The 27,184-nt window shown below is 45.9% G+C and overlaps 1 protein-coding gene across 1 annotated transcript in view; it reads right to left on the reverse strand.

Moving 5' to 3' along the window:
• Nucleotides 1-6,759: 6,759 nt before the first annotated feature.
• The window catches only part of OBSCN (obscurin, cytoskeletal calmodulin and titin-interacting RhoGEF), a gene marked incomplete at both ends in the record, with an annotated part of 192,075 nt that continues 171,650 nt past the window's right edge, over nt 6,760-27,184 (reverse strand). Inside the window, 19 exons of the mRNA XM_080340366.1 lie at nt 6,760-6,937; nt 7,074-7,223; nt 7,713-7,788; nt 8,429-8,652; nt 9,317-9,556; nt 10,654-10,774; nt 12,431-12,601; nt 14,565-14,687; nt 15,533-15,700; nt 15,819-15,929; nt 17,178-17,300; nt 18,057-21,690; nt 22,537-22,614; nt 23,232-23,277; nt 24,018-24,170; nt 24,699-24,725; nt 25,263-25,435; nt 25,577-25,654; nt 26,720-26,780. Of these exons, the coding sequence (XP_080196492.1) occupies nt 6,760-6,937; nt 7,074-7,223; nt 7,713-7,788; nt 8,429-8,652; nt 9,317-9,556; nt 10,654-10,774; nt 12,431-12,601; nt 14,565-14,687; nt 15,533-15,700; nt 15,819-15,929; nt 17,178-17,300; nt 18,057-21,690; nt 22,537-22,614; nt 23,232-23,277; nt 24,018-24,170; nt 24,699-24,725; nt 25,263-25,435; nt 25,577-25,654; nt 26,720-26,780 (5,935 nt within the window). The remainder of the gene's footprint in view (nt 6,938-7,073; nt 7,224-7,712; nt 7,789-8,428; nt 8,653-9,316; nt 9,557-10,653; nt 10,775-12,430; nt 12,602-14,564; nt 14,688-15,532; nt 15,701-15,818; nt 15,930-17,177; nt 17,301-18,056; nt 21,691-22,536; nt 22,615-23,231; nt 23,278-24,017; nt 24,171-24,698; nt 24,726-25,262; nt 25,436-25,576; nt 25,655-26,719; nt 26,781-27,184) is intronic.

Below are 27,184 nucleotides of genomic sequence, written 5' to 3' on the forward strand. Positions count from 1 at the left end.
GAGCAGCTCTCTGGATTACCGTCTGGACTAAGAGGGATTGCTGACAAGGGAGGGGGGACATGTGGGACAGGATTTGGTTGGCATCAGCAAAACTCCCAGCACTTATCAATTGATAAAAGGAAACGTGCTGGAGCTTGTTGGTCACATACCCTGGTGACGAAAAACAGAAACAGTACTTAGACAGGATGTGCTAAACCCTTTGTGTAGATAAGAATTACGAGTTACTAAGGTTGTCAAGAAGGAATTGCTGCTGCTGCTACACTAAGGAGATTGCATCAATCAAGATAGCAACTGCCTAATCAAACATTAGCTAATCAGTAGATATCTAGCAAGAATAACAAACCAATCAGCGTGTGACGCACTGTTTAGGATAGGTATAAAATATGTTAGAAATTACAATAAAGTTGACATTTTGCTTGCATCAAGCTGTGTCCCGTCTCTCCATCGCGGCAAGGACATCTGATGGGGTGCAGGGAAAGAGCATTTTGGGATTACACAGGACTTCTGGTGAGATGCTTAGGGAAGGAACCAGAAGGATTTAGGTGACTTGGGGAGGTAAATAGTGGAAGGTCAGGGAAGAGCGTCTGGAAAGTGTCTGGGGGAAAAAGACCTGGGGGTGTTGGTGAAAGTGGCTGAACATGAGCCAGCGTGTGCCCAGGTGGCCAAGAGGCCACCAGCATCCTGGCTGGTACCAGCACTGGTGTGGCCAGCAGGCCCAGGGCAGTGACCGTCCCTGTGCTGGGACCTGGGGAGGACAAACTGCGAATCTTGAGGGCAGTTTTGGGCCCCTCACGCCAAGAAAGGGCTTGAGGTGCTGGAGAGAGTGGAGAGAAGGGAACGGAGCTGGTGAGGGGCTGGAGCACAAGTGTGATGGGAGCGGCTGAGGGACCTGGGGGGTTCAGCTGGAGAACAGGAGCTGAGGGGAGACAGGGACACAAAGAAACGGCCTCAAGTTGCGCCAGGGGAGGCTGAGGTGGGATCTGGGGAACAATTTCTTCCCCAAAGGGCTGTTGGGCATTGGAACAGACTGCCCAGGGCAGCGCTGGAGTCGCCATCCCTGGAGGGGTTTAAAAGATGTGTAAATGAGGTTCTCATGGTCATGGGTCAGTGATGCGCTTGGCAGTGTTGGGCCAATGGTTGTCCTGGATGATGTTAAAGGTTTTTTCCAACCTAAACTATTCTATCATTCTTTGATTCTGAGTCTATAAATAGGCAGCTGATCCATATGCTTGTCTAGTCACAGCCTGCACCTGATCAGCACAGTTGGTGCTATTGTCTTATTAAACTCCTTTCCTTAAATTCAAGACCGTGAGGCAGAGGGCCCGTGCATGCAAGTGGGTGTGCAGCAGAGATCAGGGCAGATGAGCTGGGTGAAGTGTCCTGAGGGTCTGGGGGTGAGCTCGGCTTCACACCAGCATGGGGACGGCATTATTTTGTTATCAGCTTCTCATTGACACCTTTATGTTCCTCGTGAAGTATTAGTGATGAGATGGCATCAGCTTGTCGTAAACCCCTGCATGGTCAAAGAACAACAAATCTCCTCTCCAGATGCGTAAGAATTTCCTTGAGGTTTCCAAACTGTTTTGTCTATAGTCCTCTTCTTGTAACTGACGAGCTCCCCAAAGGGAGCAGAGGTGGGATATTCTGAGCAAGGACATACCAACAGCTCTTCACATTTCACATTTAAGTAAAGGACAGATCTTGCCAGTCTCAGCAGGAGAAGGGACCTGCAAACATCACTGATAACCTACAGCACCCTTTCCATGTATTTGAGTTAAGAATACTGGTGGTCACCTGCCTTCCCAGGGCTGCAGGAGATTCTGCATTCAAACTCTGTGTTTTGTGGACAGTTTCTGGGGATAAAAAAAGCTCTGTGTGATGACCATGAGCCAGCACTGGGCCCTTGTGGCCAGGAAGGCCAGTGAGACCTGGGGTGGGTTAGAAGGGGGTGGTCAGTAGGTCAGAGAGGTTCTCCTGCCCCTCTGCTCTGCCCTGGGGAGACCACACCTGGAATCTTGTGTCCAGTTGTGGCCCCTCAGTTCCAGCAGGACAGGGAACTGCTGCAGAGAGTCCAGCGCAGCCACCAAGATGCTGGAGGGAGTGGAGCATCTCCCGTGTGAGGAAAGGCTGAGGGAGCTGGGGCTCTGGAGCTGGACAAGAGGACACTGAGGGGGGACTCATTCCTGGGGATCAATATGGAAAGGGGCAGTGTCAGGAGGATGGAGCCAGGCTCTTCTGGGTGACAACCAATGATAGGACAGGGGGCAATGGGTACAAACTGGAACACAGGAGGTTCCACTTAAATATGAGAAGAAATTTGTTCATGGTGAGGGTGGCAGAGCCTGGCCCAGGCTGCCCAGGGGGGTTGTGGAGTCTCCTTCTGTGCAGACATTCCAACCCGCCTGGACACCTTCCTGTGTAACCTCATCTGGGTGTTCCTGCTCCATGGGGGGACTGCACTGGATGAGCTTTCCAGGTCCCTTCCAACCCCTGACACTCTGGGATTCTGTGAATGTCTGGATTCATCCTGACCTTAACACAGCTGGATCATGGGTACATACAGCTGAGCCAGGATGTCCCGCTGCACCAAACCACCTCCCGTAACCCAAATCCTTGCACAAAACCCCACATTACGGACTCTGGGAGCAGATCTGCTGTGCTGTGAGGGGACAGCTGGCTGGGGTGCAGGGCCTGAGCCTTGCTGGGGGTGAGCTCCTCATATCTCGATGGTCCTCCACCCCCTCCTCAAGCCCCTCAGGCCGATGGTGTTCCCAGAATATCTACTGGAAAGTGCCACCCCTTCCAAATTTAGACCCCATCGTCTGCAAAGGCCCAAGGAGGCTGTAAGAGTGGGGTGGGGTGATGGGAAGGGGCTGGAAAACTGAAGTGAGCCATGAGAAAACCACTTCAATCCCTTACAGGCTACAGCCACTCTGACCTTCTTAGCCCCCAGACATCTGTTTTATCAATTGGATCCCATGCATGATTAAAATTTGTCCTGCAAGCTGTTATGTTGTTTTGTTTTCTTTCAGTAATTAAGACTCTGACACCATCAGTCCTTACAGAAGTTAAATGACAGCCTTACCTGTGCAGATTACAACCTGTGTATTGATTACAATGCTGACACTAACCTTGGACTTTGGAGATTATGTACGACTGAGGAATAAAACTCAAACATTTTTACATGTGTCCAAGTGTCAAAGCCAGATTCTGCTTGTTCTGCAAAGGACGGGGTTATGTTGTAATTGCAAGTCAAGGGCAAACTGTCCCATATTGCCAGACTGGGCATTAGCCCAGATGTTGAGGTGGAGGAAATTCAGGCAGAAATTATCAAGCAGCTGTGGCAGAGCCACAGAAAACAAAAACTACCTGCAACAGCACAAGGCTTGACTGTGATAGTTTATATTCCCATTAACAACTCCAGCATCTTTACATAACTTCCATGTTCCATCTACAGCTCTCACCTCTTTTTTGGGGGGTTAATTTCTTTGCTCTGCTACCAAGAATTAAGCTGGAGCTCTTCCTACATCCTGGCCAATGGTTTGATCTTCGCAAGCTCCAGGAATGCCTTGGGATAGTTGGGCAGGTCAGAGCCACAGTGTCATCCTGGCCGAGTGATGTCCCCTCTGCAGGGCTCCAGAGTGGATGGTTTGCATGAAGGTTGTTCACTGCTAACACACAGTGTGTGTTTGTGGATATCACTTGTAGGGACCTCAGGTCAGACTGGAGGGGTGAGGGATGGGTACTGCACAAACACATTGGGCTTGAGAAAGGGATATAAAACCAATGACAATGATTCAGCAGAAATATCTGGCTTTACTTCCTTGTCAGAATGGTTTATTTAACCAAACAGTGTTGAGTCTTATTAATAAAAGACTTCAGACATGCTCAAATGCATGCAGTTATGAGAAGCAAAATAAAAATCGCTTAATTTGAGTCGTATCTGGATGAGTATTAAAGCTCCTAATGAGTTAATCTGCAATTAACTTTTATGCTTTGATGGGTTGTCCCCTGGCACTGAGCTTTCCATTCCAAAGTGTACCAGCAAGAGTAAAGAACCAGCCTGTGCGAAAATAAACCGTATTGGATTTGCAAAAGAATTTAAATCAGGAGGAATCCAGGGTCTTGAAAAGTTTACTGAGGGTCAGACCTCATTGCAGTGTCTGTTGTGTGTAGCTCCTCTATACCCCAAGAGAACTGAGCATGAAGCCTGGCCCTAAAACCTTCTTTATCTTTTCTGTAAAGTGTAGGGAAGACAATATTACTTTGATTTTCAAAGCTTTACACTCTATTGAGTCAGCGCCTGCTTCTCTGCTCTCAGTTACAATTCCTGCTCTCAGCTGTGCAGGGCAAGAAGTCGTGAGGCTGCACTCTTCAAGTCTGGAACAATATGGGTTAAATATGTTGGAAAAGATGTGATCAAACAGGATCACTTCTAGTACTGAACTGTAATGCATTAGAAACTGATTTCCCATCCTTGTTCCTCTAAACACAGCCAGACACGGCTCTGAGAAAGCATCTGCTTACTACTGCTTGTAAGGACGATTGAAAAAACTCAACAGGACCAATACATACATCATTCACTTCAGAGAAACTCAAAGGAACACTGAGGTTATAAGTACAAAGCAATGATACAGATAACACCACCCATTGTGAAGGAAAGCAGATTTTGAAGGAGAAAGAGGAACAAGAAAGTTCAGGTTTTTTGTGAAGAATTAAAACAGACAAGATTTGCCGGTGTCGCTGCTGCCACATCTGGCAGATGCGCTTCCCAGAGAAGAGCAGCCCAGCTTCAAAGTGAATTAATTCTCTTAGTGGCACAACATCCACACATGACATGGTCATGACCACTGTTGCCTTTGCTGCCTTTACTGTCTGGTGGCCAAGTTATTCCCGGCAGGTCACAGCATGTACAGAAATGCCCTATGGCAGGCGGGATGCCAATGCAGTGAAGTCAGGCAGGATGGGGGACTGGTTTATATGAGGAGCAAAGCCAAGCTGCAATGAACCCCTCACACCACCGCCTGACCGTCTTGAATGTGCCGGCATCCTGGCCATAGGGAACATCTATCCCAGATATGCCCATACACCAAGTCATGGGTTGGTTTCTTCTGTATATTTGTTTTTTAACACATTTTTAAGATGATTGAGGCAGATACAGTCAGACAGGTGAGGGGTTACTGTAAGATCTTAACTGATGGGCAAGTCTGTCATCCAGGTCTAATGGGAGACGTCAAATACGTGCCCCCAAAAGCAAGTTCTGTGGTGCTTTCAAAGCCTGAAACCTTTGAGGAGGTCGGTCAGCTCTGCAGACCTGACAGTGCAGGTGCCCATGGAGAAGGTGGTGACCCTCCTTGGAGCCACAGAGCTCACCGAGCGGTGGGGTGGGCTCTAAGAGAGCAGGAGCTGGTGTGCTCAAGTAGACCAGCATGTGGAAGGTCAACCTGGACCCCAGGGAGAGCACTAACTCTTCTGAAAGCCAAGCAAGCTATGGCCTCTTGCAGGAGTAGGATGTGGAAGATGTGCAATTAATCAGTAACTGGAAAGACACTTTGCTATAGGGTTGAGCTACGAGGCTGCTTTGATGGAGACTGGCTCTTGTTTCTTGTCACTTGGGCAGGAAAGAGAGTCCTCACAGAGAATCACACAAGATGGTTGAGGTTTGAAGTGATCTCTGGAGATCATCCAGTCTAACCCACCTGCTAAAGCAGGTTCACCTGGAGTAGACTGCGCAGGATCGTGTCCAGGCGGGTTTTGAATGTCTCCAGAGAAGGAGACTCAAAAAGTCCTGGTTAACATCTCCTCTGTGGTACCACTGTCACACAGATACCACATACCTCCTCTCTTCACAGCCTCTTGTTCCTCCACAGCTAGAAGAGCTCTCCTCTAGCCCTGTGTTTAATCTCAGGTGAAGCCCCACTGGGGTGGTGGAGAATTTGGCCAGGTAAGCAGTGTGCTGAGCCTGGCTACCAATGGTGCCAGCAGAGTCCCACCACTCCAGCCTTGTGCCTGGCACTTGGCAAAGACACGAGATCACAGGACACGTTAGGTTGGGAGGGAGGTCAGGAGGTCTCTAGACCAACCTTCTGCTCAAAGCAAGGTCAGCAATTCACTTGGGCCAGGTTGCTCAAGGCTTTATCTAGCTGGACTTCTACATCCAAAGCCTGAAGATACATTGCTGTCAAACATCACCCCAAAAAAGTGCTTCACTCTTCTCTATTTCCTCATCATAACCCATGATTGAATTCTTTTGTATTGGAAGCGGGTGGGAAACCCCCCAGTCACTCAGACCTTGCTGTGGTGGTTGCTGTGGGATGACCAGTGCAGTAATATCTCCAAGTGTGTCTGGTTATCATGTCCCAGGGCCAGGGGCAGAAATCAGTGCCCAGCATTTGCATGCATGGAGTCCTGCTGACCTCAGGGAAGGATTTTCAAAGCTTCTTGGGGTTGGCAGCGAGTCCCATTCAGAAACGGCTACACAAATCTCTCCTGGTTATTCTAGGAAGTGTGTGGCCAAGGGACACACGTACTGTCAAGTTACTGTCAGGCAGCTGAGCCATGTTAGATCTTTATTTCTCTTCTTACCTTGTGGCAATGTACATAATATGGATTAATTTGCTCAGTTATACTAAATGGCATTCACGAAGAGCAGTTACCCCAGCTCAGCTGATGCACAGCAACTTGGCAGGACTCTTTGGTGCCAAAAACTAAGTGCAGAAGGGGAGAGGGAGACAATTTGCGTCTGTTGCGACACCCACATCACTGTGCGATCATGAGGCCATACTTGGAGCACAGCAGGCCCCTTTTCTTTTCCCGTTCGGTGAGGAAATTCCTCAGTTTGGTGGTAGGGAAGGTAACCAGTGCTTGCTGCCTGTTGTCCAAGCCTGTCTCCTGGAGCCATGGGCTCTGAAGGCACTCCGAGGCCAACGGCCTTCCCCTAGGGCAGAAACAGGTGAGAAGGTCAGTTGGGGATCCATCCTGGGTGAGGAGGCTCCTTGCAAATGGAGAGAAAGGTGGGACAATAGCCAGGACCTGCACCCAATGTGGTTTTGGGAGAGCAGACACCATCTTACCAGGGATTTGCACACAATGTGCTCTGGAGAAACGACACCGCTCCTCCGGAGAGACCTGCATAGCACTTTGTGAGCTTCACCTTGCCCTTCCTGGTCATTCGCAGAAACTCGCAGGGTGCTTCGGAGCTGACGGGGTAGTTGGCACTCAACCTGCCCCGAAATAAGAGAACCGGTCACCATGAAAGGCATTGCTCAAGATGCTTCTTCTCCCACAAATTTCCACCCAGCAATGAAAGAAGGGTCGTGACGACGCACAGAAACATCATATGGAAAAACAAAATCCTGAAGGCTGCTGTTCTTCAGTGCGTTTCGTGACTTTGCCTGCTTTTCCACTTGGTGTAATTTGCATTTTCTCACTAAAGTTGGGGCTTTTTAGATGAGGTTGAGTGGGAAACACCAGCAGCTGCTGTGTTGTAAAACACTGTCCTTACTCTACTTGGGGACATGGCTGGGGCTGGGCATCCTTGTGGGGTGCAGCCACCTTCACACCCTCCATCACACAGACTTCTGCAGCATTGTCAGGGAGAGGGGGCACAACTGGGGTTTAACTCTCCGAGCCAACGCATCTCCCCTGGTTGATGACCATGAAATTGCACATTTAAAGCTGCTCATGGGGCAGGGAAGGACAAACGGACTTACATGATGAAGGCTGTGATTCCAATGGACCAGATATCGGTCTGCGGGAGGGCTCCTTGCTCTGTCAGCAGCTCTGGAGCTGGAAAAGCAAACCAGAGTGAGCCAAGCTCCCCTCCAAACCAGAGAGCAGCACAAGAACAGTGGGTACTTTTATGCTTTGCTACCTTCCCAAAAGCAAAGAAGAATAAGCTTCTAATCCAGGTTGCTAATTGAGGTGAGACACCCTCATGGGCGATGACTGCAATGAAACCTTGAGAACATCAAGCCAAATGGCAGTAATACTACACCCCAAGCCCTGGACACATGGATGCCAGCCAAAGTCGCATTGGCCGTGACCCCTGGCTTTGTCCTCTGTGATATACAGGTGGGACAGTTGCCACCAGTACCTGCTCCAGCAAACTCACACTGTTGCTGGAGGGCAGCACCTGGGAGGCTTTGCTTGCTGGGGCCAACTGCTCCTTGACCCATGGCTCTGTCTCTGTTTACCACAGATTACATACTGTGACATACAGCTCCAGAGGCTGCTCACAGGCTGCCCAGGGGGGTTGTGGAGTCTCCTTCTCTGGAGACATTCAAGACCCACCTGGACATGTTCCTGTGCAACCTCACTTAGGCGTTCCTGCTCCAGCAGGGGGATTGGACTAGATGATCTTTTGAGGTCCCTTCCAATCCAGAACATACTGTGATACTGTGATACTGTGACTGAACTCTGTACTCACCCATGGTTTCAACATAGTCCGTGCACTTGTCCATGGTAATAACTTTGTCTTGTGTGTAGAACTGCGCATTGCCGAAATCCAGGAGTTTCAGCAGGTTGGGCTCGGTGATGATGATGTTTTCGGATCTGAGATCCAAGTGCAGGATGCTGTGTGTGTGGAGGTACTCGATGGCACTGAGGATCTGCCACAGGTAATCTCGAACCTCCACTTCTGAGTACGATGTCCTGGTAGAAGGAAGGGGATAGAAACCAGAGGTGTCCTATCTGCATTCCCAAGACCACCATTCTGCACCTACCGCTGTCCTGCCCTGCATGTCTAGTCCCACGAGGCCCTTGAGACTCAAGAACACTAAACAACTCTACTCATTTAGCAAATATATTGTATAGGGAAAGGCTGGTCCAGACTGTGGGTCAGGTTTACAGATGCAAGCAGTTGAGGAGGTTGGAGAGCTGCACGTCAGGGAAAGCTGTGGTTGTGCAGAAATCAAAATGCAGATTTGATGCCCACCATTCCCCCTCCTTCCATCAGAGGATTTCAGCAGCTCCACTTTCTGCCACTGTGGGAAACGATGTGGAGGAGAAATGTGGCTTCTTGAGCCAGAGTAATCTCCTCGTTACCAGAGAAGGGGTTTCATATAAATTACTTTAAACTGCTTTCAACTTCTCAACTGGGTGGCCCTGAATTGTCCCCTACCCCAATCTTGTAGGCAACTTAAGTACTTCTTGTGTCACAAGAAGTTGCAGTGCAAATGCATCACAAATCCATTGTGCAATGGCAGCACACTGGAACAGATGGAGAGAAATAACGTGATCTGAGAGGAGAAAGCAATAGGTATTTGCTCCATACACCAGCCCTGGCTGGAAAACCCTCCCATCCACTTGTTATTACCGCAATGCCAAAGAGTGGAGTAGTTCTGGTCCCACACACATCTCCTGGATCAACACCAAGTGCCGTGGGCTGACATAGGCTCCCTTCAGCTGAGCAATGTTCGTGTGATGAAGCTTCCTCAGGACCTGGTACTCCAGGAGCACAGTCTGCTTGTCCTCTTGCCAGTAAGGGATAATTTTAGCAGCTAAAGTCTTGCCGCTTACTTTTTCCCTGCACTGTCGGACGATGCTGAAACGCCCTCTGGTAAAAAGGAACACAAAGGCAAGTTAAGCTTCTCTGCTGCTCATGGAAAAGCTAGGAGCTTCAGTTCCTTAAAACCACCAGGATCCCATGGTGTGTTTGTCATCCATGCCAAATGTGGAGTTACTCATAGAATCACAGAACAGTTTGAGTTGGAAGGGACCTTCAAAGCTCACCCAGTGCCACCCCTACCATGAGCAGGGACATCTTCACCAGCTCAGGTTGCTCAGAGCCCCGTCCAGCCTGGCCTGGGATGTCTCCAGGGATGGTTCATCCACCACCTCTCTGGCCAACCTGGGCCAGGCTCTCACCACCTTCATTGTACAAACTTTCTTCTTCATGTCCAACTAAATCTCCCTCCTTTAGTTTAAAACCATCACCCCTTGTCCTATCGCAACAGGCCCTGCTAAAAAGTCTGTCCCCATCTTTCTTTTCGGCCCCTTTTAAGTACAGAAAGGCCACAATAAGGTCTCCCCGGAGCTTCTCTTCTCCAGCTGAACACTCCAACTCTCTCAGCCTGTCCTCCCAGCAGAGGTATTCCACTCCTCTGGTCATTTTTGTGGCCTCCTCTGGCCCCTCTCTAACAGCTCCAATACTGCATCTATTGATACAGTTTGCAGATCCTCCTGTGTCTCTAAATTATACAGTCAATTTAAATTGCAGGATTGAGAGCTGATCTCCTCTGGAGGGAGAAAATGGCTTATCCTGTCTCAACGAAGAGGACTACCCCCTGTTGGCAGCAGACATTGGTAGAGAAAGATTAATCCCAACCCCATGTCTGAAACTGGTGGCTGCAAAGGTTGGTGCAGCAAGTAGAGGATTAGCCCTGGCCTCACTTCACAATATACAAACAGTCTGTCCTGGATCCCAGCACAGACCCTTTTGCTCTCCCAGAAAAAGCATGTCTGAATCCTACTAAACCAAGATGGAGATGGCTCAGCCAATGATCTCAGGTTTATATGTATTGCTGTGGAGGTTTTTCAACAAAACACCATGACATCAGGTAAGCAGCAAGTTTATAAAAGTGACTCTTCTAAACTCCAGCCACATGCAACATTCCCCTCCGGCTGGTCGAGTGCTCACTTGGATTCATTTACCTTTTGATCTCTGTTTGGAAGGCGTAGGTCTGGTAGGTTGGGAACGGTTCGGATGGTGTGATTATTTCGCTGTCTTCTTCAGTGGCAGCGTATGGGATGTTCTGTGTTGCAGCATGAAGCTCTGCAGAGAAAAAGTGACAGGGTTTACATGGGAAAACATCTCTGTCCGGAAACTGGAGCCTCTCCAAACCACACTCTACTATCTATGAGCAATGGCAAAGGTGGCAGCAGAGCTTTCTCCAGAAAGGTCTGCAGGTTGTCTCCCAGCTGTGGCACCTGGTGCTATTTGAATGGAACAGATTCTGGATTGTCCACCCAGTAATTCCGTGGTGTGACCGCTCCATACTATGAGGTGGATTGTATGTTGTGTGCTATGATCTCTGTCCTCCAGGGAGACCTTATTGTGGCCTTTCTGTACTTAAAAGAGGCCGATAAGGAAGATGGGGAAAGACTTTTTAGCAGGACCTGTTGCCATAGGACAAGGGGTGATGGTTTTAAACTAAAGGAGGGAGATTCAGGCTGGACATGAGGAAGAAATTGTTGTCCCTGAGGGTGGTGAGAGCCTGGCCCAGGTTGGCCAGAGAGGTGGTGGATGAACCATCCCTGGAGACATCCCAGGCCAGGCTGGACGGGGCTCTGAGCAACCTGAGCTGGTGAAGATGTCCCTGCTCATGGCAGGGGTGGCACTGGATGAGCTTTGAAGGTCCCTTCCAACCCAAACTATTAAATGATTAAAAGTCTCAGCCACTGTTTTTAATCTTCTCACTTAACAAGTCATCAGGTCATGGTAAGACCCAGACAAAGAATAAGGAACTTATTTTAGTTACATATTTCATGACAGCAGCTGAAACTTGATGCTCTGGATCCAGCATGTGGTTGTGTCCAAGGGCTCCCTGAGATGTTCAAGGATCCCTTGGCACCTTAAAGCAATTGCTTGGAAATGCTGGCTGCACTGGGATATGCTAATACATCCTGGGCCGAAGGAAAGCAGAGCATTTAAGGTGAATTAAAAATATCTCTGTGAACTGATTTTTACAGAATAATCTTCTCCACTGGGAGGAAATTCCAGTGAGACCATCCTTCCACTCCTTGGCAGAAAGGATAATTCCTTTGCTACAAGGACGTATTCACTGGGGGGTTATGGATTTCTTAATTTTAAAAACATATGACTATTACAAAGTATTTAAACAGGTGAAAAAAATACGAAATTGAGCTTGCTTTACTTCAGAGACAAAATACAGCTGGAAAAATCACCACAGTAGGGTGATAATTCCCAGCAGCAAACACCAGGACACCAATTAACTGCTGAACTCAGGATTGAGTCCATAACAAAGAGATCCAGGCATTTCACCAGTGGCAGATCTACACCAATAGATCAATGCCTCCCGTAACACATTAGTTGTCCCAAGCCTGTTTCCTCATGATCTCACATCGAAAACTGAGTGTGTCTTCAGTGAGTGATCTATAGTTTCTAGATTTTTATTATAGTATTATATTTCTATATATAATTACATATTATTAATAATGACATATATATTTTTTTATTTAATATTGTTACTATTTTTTTTAATGTATTTACACATATTCCTCTGTGACCAGAATGATAAAATAATTTACTTTTAAATAGGAAAGCCAAAGAGGAGTAACCCCTAAACCACCCTAAGCAAAGTGGAATTGATCTTGATTCGTTCACTATTGACTTCTGGATTTGCATCCCAAAGGGTGCAGTTATTTTGATGCAGGAAAAACACAGTGCTTTCTTGGCATTTGATCTTACCTTTGTGATCCTTCCTAGTGATTTTCACCTTAGCAGAGGGGATGCTGTAGGGCCCCATTCCTGCTTTGCTGGTGCAGGCTATCCTGAAGCTGTAGGTAAAGCCCCTGGAGAGATTTTTGGCGTGGTAGCAGCAGTCAGCAATGTCGGCAGCAAGAGTCGTCCACTCCCCATCTTAACCAAAGGAAGAGAGAAAACAAATTAGGATTCATTTAAGATGGTCACACCAAGGTGTTGGGGTTTTTTGTTTGATTGGTTGGTTGGGTTTTGTTTGTTTCCATCAACTTTGCTCTTGCGTTGGGAATACATAAAATGGTGGAATCTCTTACAATGAAGGGAAAACTGGCTCGCTATGGCCAATTTATGTGCATGGTGCCACTCACTGTACACGTGCCAAACTCATCTCTTCTGAAATCCGCTGGTTTGTATCTAATCAGTCCACGATATGACAATACTGTTTCAGAGGAATGGTGAAACTTCCTTGTATAGTTTATCAAATTACTACCACCAAGCTCTAATGCAAATATACATCAAGAACTTCAAACAAAACCCTTGCAAAATCACCATTTTCTTACCCTCACTTTGACACTCTCTTGAGTCCAACTAAAACCACGAGGTGCAGGATTTCAGACCAGAACTATCCACTAACACCACAAAACCAATGAGCTGGGGCCAAGTTCACTCAGTTTTTATCAAACTCCAGTGATTTCTCGGGGAACTGAAGTTGTAGGTTTGTCCTGAGCTATTATTTGTGGGACTAAGGTGTGTGGTAGGAAATCACCAGCAAAAGTTTCATGTGGTGCTGTGTCCCATCCTTTGTCATCACTGCTGTGCTTAAGGCTGAACTCAAATTCCATGAGACTGCCCAAGATTAGACCTTTCAGTCAACTAAGTCTGGTAGAGAGCCTCAACCCATAGGACAAACAATAATTCACCACCCCAAACAAAGGTATCAATGATTTTGCAGGGTTCTGGTTGAATTAGGGTGCGTGTATGTGTAAGAAGGAGCAGATACCGCTTAGAAACAGAGAAAAGTGTCTGCGTGTAAAAACATACTGTCACATAATGGATAAAACAAGGACTTTTTTTTTCTGATTGTCTTAACCCTCATCTGTTCAGGAAAGCAGGACTTGGTGTGTTCCTGCCAAATACACAGAATGCAATGGAAGATTGTAGGTGTTGTTTCCTGTTTCCCTTCCTAATTGGAACCACTTGCATTTGTATCCTCCCCAAAGTCTTGCCTACAGTTGTGTCAAAAGCAATAACAATAAAACAGCTGTGATAAAGGAAAAGTGACTGACATCAGCTCCAGAGTGAAAAAGTGGAAAGTTTCTGCTCATGTTCATGCTAATCCAGAAATAAACACGTGTACCTTTGGAGAATTAAAAGAAGGAACATGAAGCAGTTGAATCCAAAGGGCTGTGTATGTGTGACTGCAGTAGAAATTACCATCAGACACAGCATTCATAATAATAACAGCAAAATCAGTCCCAAGAGAGGTGGGGCTTGGGGATTTGATTCAAAATTAGTGGCATTAAACAAGAAAACATCCACTGACTTCACCAGGCTCCGAACCAAGCCAAGACAACATCAAAAGGATGATGCTGTTTTGCCAAATTTTTGTCATCTCATCCTTCTTGCATAATAGATGGAAAAAAGAAAGCATGGCTGTTTAGCACACGATGAATTGCCTTTCTGATGGACCATCTTTCTCCACAGACCATACAGAAAGCCTGGGTATGGGATGATGTTTTCTGCTGATTGTTGTTTCTGGGCATTATTAGTGTATAACGTTGTCAAAACTGTAATTTGAGAGGATTACTCAGGACTGTGTATCTGGCACCAGCCATGAATATTCTTCTGTAGCTATTCACTTTTTGGTGACAGCTTTCATGTGACCTGGTTTGATTCACATTTTAACAAAGCCTTTGTATGAATATGCATATTTCAGGGTGATTTAGCCAGCACATCTAGCTTTTAGATGGCTAAATGACACCTGAATGAATTTCTTTCCTAACTCTAAACTAAGGAGCTAAAATCAGGCTGTTTCTGAATGAAAATAAAATATCCAGCTGGTGAAGAGATCATACAAACCAAGATGTTCTCTGCAAAGCATAAGGGCAGTGCTCCCCTTTACCTTCGCTCTTGCACTGGATGGTGTAATGGATGGGGATGTTGGTTTCCACAGGTTTCCAGACCACCTGCGCTCCATCCTTGTAGATCTCCACGATGTCAGGGGGTGGAGGGCTGGGAGGAACCTCTGTTGAGAAGACACACAAAACCCCATCACTATTAGAAATAACCCTGCTGCAAGACATACCTCTACATCCAGCATTTCTCAGTTACAAATATTCTCGGTTATAAGGTTCTTTTTGCATATATAAATGCAATTTTTTTAATGCATATACAGGGCATTTCAAAAAGAAGGACCAAATTTGAAATCACTACATCTCCTTTTCTTGTGGGAATATGTCAAAGGCCATGTTTTTGTGCCACCATTAGCGACCAATCTGGATGAGCTCAAAACTAGAATCATGACAGTGGTGACATCAGTGGAAGAGGACGCTTTGAGAGGTGTTTGGGACAAATTCAACTCTCGTCTTGATGTTGTCTGTATAGCAGGTGGAGAGAATATAGAACACTTAAATTAAATTTAAAATGTTATTACAATTTGATAACTCATTAAACCATTTGTAAATTTCTGTGCAATTGTAACATATTGCCGTCGTGAAATATACTGCTTTGAAACTGGGTTCATCTTTGTGAAACACCCTGTATACATATATATATATATGTATACACCCTGCCTAGTGGCACAGCAATTTGGCCTGCCTAATTTTAACTCAGTATTAAGATTTTGAAGCCTGGTTCTTGAACCACACAGTTTCTGGAGTGGCTCTGAATCCAGGACAGAGACTAAAGAGTAAAGAAGTGGGAATGAACCCTGCAAAATGTGCCACAGTACCAGACAGCAATGGCTGTGGAGTGGAGTGGGCAAGGGGGAGGTTGTCCTCTGAATCCACCTATAGAAATCTCACCTCATGGGTATTTAGAGGTCACATTTTTAGGCAGAATACTTGTAACACCTATAGCTACTTCTCTCACCTGCTTTCCTTATGATGCAAGAGGTAGATGCTGAGCCCAGGGAGTTCGTGGCCACACAGGTGTAAATACCAAAATCATCAGGATTAACAGAGAGAATAGTCAACAGCTGGAAGTTTTTGAGCGTGGCTGAGATGAGGATCCGGCTGCTGCTGTGGACAGGCATCCCATCTGGAAAGCAGAAGACAGGAGAGATAAGTGCCCTGCGGATTTATACCACGGTGTCTCAAACCCTCCCTGCACCCCTGTCCCAGAGGTTAGGGACTCCCTAAAGTGTTGCCAACGTCACCTCTGAACCAGTCGATGTGCAGGGAAGACTGAGCTGCCGTCCGGCACGACAGCGTCACGCACTGTCCAAGGGCAGCAGCCTGGTCGATGAGCTCCTCAACAAATGAAGGTGCTGCAGAGAAGGGGAAAAACAACGATTCAGAGTGGCCAGGAGGGCTGCATTGAAAATAAGTGGACATCAGAACATCAGAATGCATTTTTAATTGGGTCAAGAAGATTTTATTCATGGCCTGGCATTCCTTTGACCACCAGTTGGAGAATCCCCTGGGCATTGGGCACGCAGCCCTATTCAGCCCCATGGATGAATGAACTTCTCATACTGGATAATCTGGATGGATCCAGGTGAACACCTTGGAGATGTTTAAAAGGTGTTTAGACAACGTTCTTAGGGACATAGTTTAGTGCTAGAGTTAGCTTAGGTTATTGTTGGATTCAATGATCCTGAGGGTCTCTTCCAACTGAAATGATTCTATGATTCTATCCTGGAAGGTCCACAGGGAACATCTACATTGCCCAGCCCTCCTGATGCAGCAAAGGCAGCAGAACATCTCAGAGGAGAGAGCGAGAATGTCACAGTAGGAGTTTTCTTCTGGCCTAGCTTAAATATGGAGGCAAAACTAAAAAATGAAATTTCAAGGATTAGGGGATCAGGCCAAGACAACACAAAGGGAGAGAAGACGTAAAAGATGGACATGGAAGGAGTTAAAAAACCCATAGAGCGTCAAATCTGCTGTTATCTCCATGGGAAAGGGGGAGCTCAGGTTTTCTTCTGTGTTTCTCCAGGGTTTATTTTTCTGCAGTGCCTGGGAACCACCAGACACACACACCTGCCCTTCCCAGTGCTTGGCTGGGATACTGGATACTGGACATTAACCTGACCTCAGAAAATGCTCCATAGATCCCTCCTGCTAGAGGCAAGAGGAAATTTGCCTGGCAAAAGCAAGTTCAGCCTTGCTGACACGTGTTTGGGGCTGCCCCACCACTTTTGATTGCATAGATCTATAGTGGCGTGTCTGGCCCTTACACATGGATGCAGAACTGGAGTGTAGTAAATCACAGTTCCCTGTTTCTGCCATCCCACCCTTGGATACTCCATTTATTCTCTTTATCATTTACACATAGACTTAATTTCTTTGCTAGGTCAGCTCCAATTTGCACGCAAAGCCAAGATGACATTTTTAGCAAGGACAGAGTTATCGTGTAAACAGAGAAAACTGGCTTATATTGTAGGAATCATTCCTGGTCATCTCAAGACAATCCTTGCAGATCTATCCTTAGAAACTGGCCTCCCACAGCACTGTTATATTCATCAGTGATACTTTGTGATAAAACTAACTGATAACTTATGCGACAGCAATACCTTTCTCCTTTGGCATGAGGCTTGAAAACTTGAATGAAGAGAGTGCTGATTTCCTCTTCAGAGATCCTTCAGCCCCTGTTAAAAGCTCTTTTTCCACTGCCTCACTTCCCAGCTCACCAAAATCTGTTTTGAGAAAGGATGAGAAGTCATTCAAGGCTATCCTCCTCCCTGTGGCACCCATTTACAGCAGACAGTTCTGCTGTTTGCACACAAATAGCTCAGCAGTCACAGGTTTCCTTGTTAACAAGCCTTCAGTCAACAGGGAAGGCTGTGAGAGCTACTGCAAACAGAATGATGGCCAGGAAGGACAGGACATATCTAGGGATGGCAGAGAGGAAAGGAGTGATTCTGTTGTACAGCGTCATCAACTTAGGTAGAATCACAGAACGGTTTGTGTTGAAGGGACCTTCAAAGCTCCCCCAGTGCCACCCCTGCCATGAGCAGGGACATCTTCACCAGCTCAGGTTGCTCAGAGCCCCATCCAGCCTGGCCTGGGATGTCTCCAGGGATGGGGCCAGGTAGCCATGGTGACTTCACCAACTTCTCCCAGTCACTTTAAGGCTTTACTATGGTCAGATGGTAACTGCAGAAGAAACTGCAGCAAGGAAAGCATCATCCAACCCTGATTTGCTTTTGTACAAACTCAGACAGGGGAATTTAAGCAACTTCCATCAGCAGATTAACCCAGATGACTCTGCACTAAAGTGCGTCATTAACAGAGAGCTGGTGTGAAAGACATAATTTCATAACCTGCCACTGCCAGTTGTGCAATGATCATCTAACCACAGCCTCATATATGCTGGGGAAAAAGGAGAAGGCAGATTTAGCAGAGCTCAGTTATGGCAGCAAATCTACGAAGACACAGGGTAAAATATTTACCTTCCTCTGCCTCTGGCTCAGGAGATGTCTTTCCTTTTAGGATTCTTGAAATGTGGGCAACGGAAGCTTTTACTTTCTTCTTCAGACTCTGCTCCACTGACTGCTCCATGGAGTGAGACCTTGTGTATGGCTTGAAGAGTCCTGGCTTGTTGTAGAAGGAGCTTTTCTGTTTACCACTTGAGTCCTTTTGGGGGCCATACATTTCCTTATGACCCTCTGCTCCTTTCCCCATGGCTAATAAGTTAGTTGCCTTTGAATCCTCAGATATTTCCAAACGGTTCTTCCTGTTCTTGTCCTCTGCCTCTTCTCTGATGCAGAGTCTTTTATCCTTATGCAAATGTCCCACAGGAGGTGACCTTGCCCTTTCACCAAAAGGTATAAACCGTCTACCGGTTGGTTTGGGTTGAGGCTTCCTATAGTTCAGAAATTCAAATGGAAAATAGACAATGTCATACAAGTCAGAGAAATTCAAATAGGCAGGCTCTACTTCCGATATGTCAAATTTTGGAGTTCCGCTGCCAAGACTGGGTGTTTCATCCGACAGGTCCTTGATTTTCACTAAAGAAACTTCCGGGTGTTTACCAGCATCCTTGCTCACTGACACTTGACTGGGTCTTTTCCCAACATCCAAGCTCTCTGTTGAGGAAACGCTCACTTGGCTAGAAGGTGGGGTCTCAAACGCTAAGTCCTCCAGATCCTCACATTCATGAGGAACTGTCTGTGCTCTCTGCCCTCCCAGTACCTCTGACTCCTCACTCAGGGCAAGATAGGATTCTGCAAGGTCATGCAGCTCAGAGTCGACTTCTCTTTTACTCCCTTGTACAGAAGGGATGGAGGTGTCTGTGGCTTCTTGGCCACCTGGGCCTTTGTAGAACATCTCTGTGGGAGGAGAGATGTGCTTTCTGCGTTCTTCCTCACCAGAAACTGACTCTGCCCAAACATCCATCTCTTCAGAGAGGGAAACCATCTCATCCACTAAACCCTCCAGCACAGCAGACTCCTCATCACTGTAAAATGACAACCTCTGATGTGAGACCTCCTGACTTTGATCCTTGAGGAGCGATGGCGGGACAGTTTTTCCAGCATCACAACTTCCACCTTCTAAGGAAACACCTCTACCTCCACCATAAATCTTTGGATGTTCCTCATATTCTAGCTCATAGACTGAAGCTGGAACAACTTCTGCTTGTGAAGCAGTTAAGACACCTGGAGGTTCACCTTCCAGAGCAGCAGAAGCTCTGCCATTGAGATAGGCAGCCCTGTGTTGCTCAAACACCTGATGCCCAGCCTTGGAGAAAGGAGCAGGCATAGTCTGTCCAGCTGCTGGGCTTCCACTTGCTGTCACAACAGATCTCACCTCACCGCGAAGTGATGCCTTTGGATGTTCTTGCTTTTCACTCTCAAAGGCTGAAGGGAGGCCAGTATTTTGGGTGGAAACAGTTCTAGTTTGGTGTCTGCTTTCCGAAACAGAAGTCCCACTGCCTTCAGAAACCTTCTGTGGTCCAGCTCCCTCGATTTCAGCCTCATGAGCCAAACTGGGAACAACCTCTGTGACAACTGAGCTTTCGCTCCTCAGAGCAGCGAGCTTCTCCTTGCTGTGAGCTGGTCGTTCCCTTTCAGCCTGCCATGCCTCACTGGAGACCAAAGTTGGCATTGATTTTGGTGGTGGGATTTGTCTACTGATGGCTGATGATTTGTCTACATGAACAGGAGCCCTCTTGTGTGCTTGGCTTTCACCATCATGGGCTGACAGTGGAGTGATTGCTGCAATACCTGGTCCCTCATCCTCCAGGACAGCAGATCTCATCTCTTTATAGGTCTTCAGCTTCTGATGGTCACCTCCATCAGCTGTCTGCAGAGCCATTAGAGTTCCTGGCTGCTTGCCCTCCAAGGCAGTAGTTGCTGGGATGCTTTGATCAGGAAGTCCTTGACTTTTGTCTTTACACACTTGAAGTGAATCGGGTTCTGTTTGTGGGCCTGTTAAAACAGCAGAGCTTCCGTGCTCCAGGAGATCAGACTTGGCAACGCTGTGAGCAGAAGGCTTCTCCTGTGAATGCTTCTGCCTTTTGTCTTTCCAAGGTGGAGCTGGGGCCGTCCTTTTGATAAGGAAGCTTCCACCTTTGAGATCGGGGTGCATGTCGGTGCTGTGAGCAGACTCCTGGGGCAGATCCATGCCTTCCTTACTCTCAAGGGCTGACTTGGAGGTGGCTTCTGACCCTGTGAGAGTTGAAATGGACTGTTTGCCTCCCTGAAAATCAGTGTCAGGGGAAGATTTATTATCCATGCTTTCATATTTTTGAGCTGAAGGTACTGTCATATCTGAGGACTGGGCAGTTAGAATGGGCCTTTTGCTTTCCATATCTTCAACCTTCTTCTCAATGTAAGTAGCTTTTGACTTCTTCAGCTGATGCTTCCTACTCTCGCTGCTGTGAGGTGACACTGGAAGGCTCTCCAGCTGTTGCACAGGAACAGCTGTGCACCCGTGACCCTCACATTGTGTGGAAGGAGAGGTCTGCTTTTCTGAACAATCCTTGCCGGCTCTCCTGAAGTCCTGTTGCTTTGAAGTGTCCACAGAACATCCCTTGCCGGGCTCTGCGGAAATGTCACAGTGGTCACTGCCTTCACGGCAACTTTCCTGTGGCGTTGTATCAGTGTCTTCTTCCAAAATATCCTGTTCCCTCACTGACCTTGAGGCCCTCAGCCTGTAGTCATCGAGGGAACGGCTTCGGGTAGCACCAGCAATGGCAGGATGCGGTGGTTTCCTTGCAGTGTCAAATGAAGCCGATTTGGTCAAGGAACCAAGCAGACTTTCCCTGTGGTTGTCTCCATCGTCGGACTTGCCTTCTTCCTCTTCAAGTTCAAACTGCTCTAGAAGGGGTTCACGAAGACCACTGAGGGGCACCTTAGAATATCCAGCTTTCCGGAAAGTCCTTCTGGCTCTGTCCAATTGCCTTCTGAACTCCCTGCCTGGTGAGGAAGGTCCCCTTGCAGGTAGCTCAGCTGCTTGGCTGTAGAAAGTGCTTTTAATGACACTCTGCCTAGGAACAAAGACAGGTGGCTTTTCTGTCCCATCCCCAGCTTTCTCAATTCGGTCTTTATCAGATAAAAATACGTCTGGTTTTTCCTTCTGACCTGGATGCAGTGTGCTGTCTATAGAAGTCCTTGCTGATGAAGGCTCAGCAGCACCACTGCTTTGGGATTGCTCTGATCTTTCATCTTGAAGTCTGGGATGGAACCCTTCCTCTTTCTCCTTTAAGATACTTGCCATGGGCTCTTTGCTTTCTGTAGGCGATTTGTCCCCCACCTCAGCTTTCATTGACGCATACTTCCTCCTCATGGGTTTTACTGGAGGGATAGAGACTTTGGAGTGCTTCTCCTCGCTTGTGTGTTTTGGAGGCTCTTGATGGCTTGGTGCATCAAATATGGACAAGTGCAGTTCAGGTGTAGAGCCAAAGTGCCTCTTCTTGGGGAAATGCGAGTTCTCGTTGTCTGAAGAGGAGCCGCTGGTACTGGATGAAGTGCTTTCTTCAATAAGATGTCGGGAGATGGCCAGGGAGGTGTTGTCATGAGTCCTCTCTAGGATTTCTGGGATAGACCGCATTACCAGTATGGATTTATAGCACATCAGGGACCGCTGGAAAGCAAAACAAAATACGGCACTGTCAGAAGGGAACGTGGTCGGAGTATGGTAAAGCAAGCATATCAAAATGAACTTCTGCCCTCTTAAATACCACACAAGCTAATTTAATAACATATTCCCACCCTTTTGTACCTATCGTTAGCCCAGCTCTCATTTGGTCTCCAAGTCTTCTCTCATTCACAAAAGTGGACCTACCATGACTTCAAGGGTCATACTTGCTGTTGTGAGCAGGCAAGATTTGAGATTTTCAAAGACAATGGCCATTCAAAGCAGATGGAATAGGAGTTTTTAATGGAATACATCAGATGAAAGCCTAGCTGGAATAAATAGCCTTAAATCTGTTGACTGCAGTACAACCTGCAGTGATTTAAGCCAACGGAAGGACCTATGATACTGTAGGAGGTAGGATTCATCTGCTCTACCTTCTGCCATGTGAGACATCTCAGTTGAAGTTGAGCAGCCAACAGAGAGAAACAGGTATTTTCAGAAGGCAATCAGGCTGATTATTTTAGAGAACTTCAGGAAAGGAGGAATCTTCTTGGGACTTGTCTATAATTCAGTACTAATTGCAAAAGCAGCTGGAGGTACCTAATCCAGACACAACCACATGTCTTACAGGCACCTGCATTAGACCAGATGATTTCCAGGCAGTTAAAGCCTAGATAAATTATTTCTTCCACATCCACTGACCACTCTCTCCTGGGCTCATTCCCTGTTCATAGCCAAGATGAGATCTCTGCTGTGCTCACTGTCCTAGCCCAATAGACTTTAAAAGACGCTAATGTATTTAAAAATATATATATAAGTAAAAAGAACCAACACAGATTAAGGCCAACTCACCTGCCACTTGCTCCGGGCCACGATGAATTTGAGCTGCTTGGTATTAATGAAATGAGCTGCGTCAAGGGGGAGATTATGCTGCCAGGTGGAATAAGAGGAAAATCGTTGTTTTAAAAAGTCTTGACTTCATTTCTTGAGTTGTTAGTTTTTTTTTTTTTTTTTAGGATTCCCTCCCTCCAGAATTGTTTAATTTAGGCAAGTTACAATAGACCAAATGCTACAATCCCGTCATGGCTGAATTGTGGACAATCTCAGCTTTACAATTATAAAAGTAAGCCCTGCTCAACGCATGTCATTAAATTCATCTTTGTTGTTGTTTTGTCAATTTTTAGCTTTTCTGTTTAGCAATGTAAGGCTTTAGTATAAAAAACATAACTTTGCTCTGCAAAGCCACGGTTTCCTTTCTATACAGACATTACATCTGCTCATGACAGAAGTAATCTTTATCTTTTGAAAGGAAAGGTCATGTTTACAGCATGTAAACACCAATGTGTCTCCTCTTGCTGGAGAGTGATGCCTGAGCTCCTCTATAGGACAGAAAGTAGAATCATAGAATCTCAGAATCATATTGTTTGGAAGAGGAAAAAATAAATGACCAAATAATATCAAGCAGCTTTAAGAGCTGTCCTTCCAAAGGTATCTTCCCACCTCAATGTTTTTAATGACTCTAACAAAAAAAAACAGGACAAACTTACCGTGAACCATTTGTGGGAAAGACAGTCCAAAGCACTAGGTCTGGCCCTGATAAGAGAAAAGATCATCATTTTAGTAGCAAGTCATTTCCAGCAGCAACCACAACATCTTCCTGAAGGTGCTTGCTTCACATGGACACTTTTGTGTATGTTCTTAGGTTGCTATTTTAGAGCTGAGAAGCCGAAGAGACAGACAGAGGCTTTCAACACAAGTTTTCCTTCCCTTGGGGTGAAACGATCCTGCTTTTGCAGTCTGAGACTCTCTGCAGATCCCAAGCAAAACCCCATGGTGCTCTGCATGGAGCCTGTTCAAGGGTGTCAGGAGTTGAGTGACTTTGGCTCTGCAGGTGGCCAGAGAAAAGTAGCTTTGGCAGCAGGCAAAAAGAATAGAAATGAAATTAAAAAGCAAGTGCCTGCAAACATGCCTTCAAGCCGCCTCGTCTACTTGAAATTGCTTAATGAATGTGGTTAATATAATTTAATTATTGCATATCTCCCTCTGTACAAGTCCTTGCTCTTCCCACTCAACTATGTCATTTCAGAAACTCACCTGTCTCGGGGAGTCAGTGAGTAAGGACATCACCGTACCACAAACAGACCAATTTGGCTAATTGCCGACTCGTGTTTTGGGTAGTGGGGCATAATAAAGAAGAATTAGGGCCTAACACACCATGTCTTGCTCAGTTTTCTACAATTCAAAACGGCCACAGCCCTGACAAGCTCAGTTCTGCCTGCTGAGACACCAACATCTTTGCACACTGGCTGTTGGAAGCACAAAAGTGCACTCACTTGGGGTGCTGCTGTAGGATCCCTTTTATAAAGTCCTTTGCATCTTCACTCAAGTGAACAAAATCAGGAATGGTCCATGAAATTTTCCCGTCCTGGATATTTAGAAGGGTTCCTCTGTCGTTCTCCCCAGCAAACGGAGACTTGCACGTTAGGCTTATTTATTGAACACCGGAAAATAAAAGGAGACAGACTTTAGACTTTTATCTCCCGTTTAAACGACAGAAGCACAAATGCTTACATGGGGCTTTAAAGTGGTCGAGGGACTCCATGTGTGAGACTTCAGATGCTTGTGAGCAATGCATCCACTAATAGAGCATCTTTCACCCCAGCATTACGTGGTGCTTAAATGGATTATTTATCCCTGTTCCTTTCACCTAAGGAATTAAGGGTTTTATTTTGCAGAGCTGAAGTAGGATGTTGCCTAAAACAGGCAAAGGAAAGACAGAACTTCATCCACCACTCTCATCTCTAACTGCAAGGAGAGCAACATCAGGTCTTCAAGCAGGGACAATGACCAAAGCCCTGGGCAACCAACGAGTGAATAAAGGAGAAAACTGCAAAAGAAATTGTCCTCTTCATAGAAGGACTCAATGCTCCACCCAAATCCCTCAGTCAAAGGTACTAGAGGGCTCTGACTGACAAGGGGATATTGAACGAATCTTTCCAAGAACACTTATTTACCTTAAATATGTGATGACTCCCACAGCCCTGAGGAGAGAGGGAACACAAATGTCAGGTGTTCATCATTATTTATCCATCTGTCTCGAGCACACATCCCCTTTTTCTGCCACTAGGCACCCTGGCACAGTAAGATCACCTTCTTCTCCTCAAATTTCCAAGGAAAACAAATCCCAGAAGCTATTGTTTTCACCCTTCAATTTTTTTCCCTTCAACATCTTTAAAAATTGTTCTCAAGTAACCCTCCATTTTTAAAGCACAGATAGAAGAGAAGACTCAAAATACTTTTTTGGGGCTTATTTGCCTTTCTTAGAAAGCCCCTTAGGGTCATCCACCCTAGTTGCTGCCTCTAATGAAGATCATCTTCTCTAAGATTCTGTTTTGCATTAATTAGCTGTCAGAGTTCAATTTTGGTTGAACAAAATAGATAAAACGAGCTTTAAAGAGCCCTGTTGGGTTTTGAATTCTCAACGCTCACTCTCCGTTTCCCGTGTTATTATCTCTACCCCATTTACTTATTAATAAGGCCACCTAGGGTAAAAACATTTTAGAAAGATGTCAGTTTACCAGATATCAGTTGCTTTTGACACTGGCGACTGAGAAACAATTTCTGGGGCAACGAACTCCGGTGACCCGTATTTGCTGTACTGGGGCTCAAAGGGTGTGATCTTCTGAGCAAACCCAAAGTCGCAGAGCTTAAGGTCTTCCCTTTCAGGATAAACCATGAGGATATTCAGTGGCTAATAAATGAAATAAAATAAAAAGGGAGAAAGTTTTCTTGAGAGCAGGTTGTATTGTATTTAAGAATAATTAAAGTAGGGAATGCCCGTTCTATGACCAACCAGAGGCTGTGGTGACCTGGACCTGCCATTGCACGTTACCTTGATGTCCAAATGAAGGACATTGTTGTCATGAAGATACTTGATTCCTTCCAAAATTTGCTTGATATATAATTTGACCTAAAAAATAAATCAATGATAAAACAGTTATTAAGCATTAATAGTAAACAAGAGAGTCCCTGATTCCACCATTTTTAATATATGTGAGAGGGAGACACTGAACTAGAAATACTTTTAAAATTAGAACGATTTATTTTAGTCTTGCAGTTGAAATGAGATATGAAGCAAACATTACCCTGTGGAATGAAGCTGTGGCTCGTGTGTGCCCAGCTGGAGCCTTCTCTATGTGAAAACCCCTTACTTTAAACCCCTGACCCTACAAACATGCAAAAAGGGGTACAGATTTTCCCACGTTTGATGAACCTGGTCAGCTGCCTAATTTATCTAACTCAGACTCAGCTCTGATTTGGTGTAAATCAGGCAAACACATTTAAAACACAAATAGATTTAAAAACTATGTTGTAAACCTATTTTCTTGACCGTGTGTAGATCCAATCTGGATATGACTGAACAAGGGGTGAAGATTTACAACTAAATTCAGCTTTGGAAGTCTTCCACCTTCAACATTTTACAGTGTTACCTGACATCTGATCTTTAAAAGGTCCCTTCCAATCTAAAACATTCCACGAATCTATGGTGTTTTTCTTTGAATATTTCCATGAAAACCCAATTTAACCAATAAATACAGGACACCTGGCTACTAGATGGGAGATGAGAAACATTTTGAACTTTGAGCAAAAAAAAGCCCTTGGAAACTGTAATTTCACCCTTTGGTTTGGAGACGGAAAGGAAGTAATTAGAAGTACAGTTGTGAGGGGTTAAAAAGTTGTTAAGCAAGTGAAGATACAGGAGCTCCAGGTGACAGCAAATGAGTGATGGTAATAGAGCAAATATCATCTGTATTGGGCTGCGTGCAATTCTGCTGGTCAAAACCCCTAGTTATTCCCTGCAGAAATTCAACTCAGTAACGAAAGATGATGGGAACCCACTTTAAATGCTGATTCTGCTTTAACAGATTATCAGTGTTTCAAAGATGTTCCTCATATTCAAAAAGGAAAATGTAGCTGGAAGCTACTCGGGTGGTACCCACCAACTCTGGACTTTCAAATGAGAAAGGAAGATTACCTCTGCTTCAGTGACAACGTTCTTCTTGAACAAACGGTCGAGGAGCTCTTCGCTGGAGCATCTGACAATGGGATTAAGGGAAAACAGAACTGCAGCCAGATGCTTATTTTTGCCACCTCTATCTGGCTTACAGAGCAGAATTCACAAGGCATTCTCAACCAATGTGATGTGCATGTATAATAGTTGATTAAAATCCCTATTGCAGAAGTGTCCTTCTTGCAGGAGTCTAATAGAATTGGGCTGCTCTAAACTTGGAGTGTCATATTGCTTGTGCTAAAATCTATGTGTTGTTCATGGGATTTTCTGCTCTGCACTGCATTTTCCTGCTGCTCACCTAGCCTGGATCACACAGGAGCAGAGTCCAGCACCTTTGGACATTTCAGAAAAGAGATTTGTTGCTTAACAACTCGTTCACACTTGTACACACAAATATCACGGCTTTTCCCAAAGGAGCAGAAACTTCAA

This window comes from Nesoenas mayeri (genome assembly GCF_963082525.1).
Source record: "Nesoenas mayeri genome assembly, chromosome: 2".
NCBI lineage: Eukaryota > Metazoa > Chordata > Aves > Columbiformes > Columbidae > Nesoenas > Nesoenas mayeri.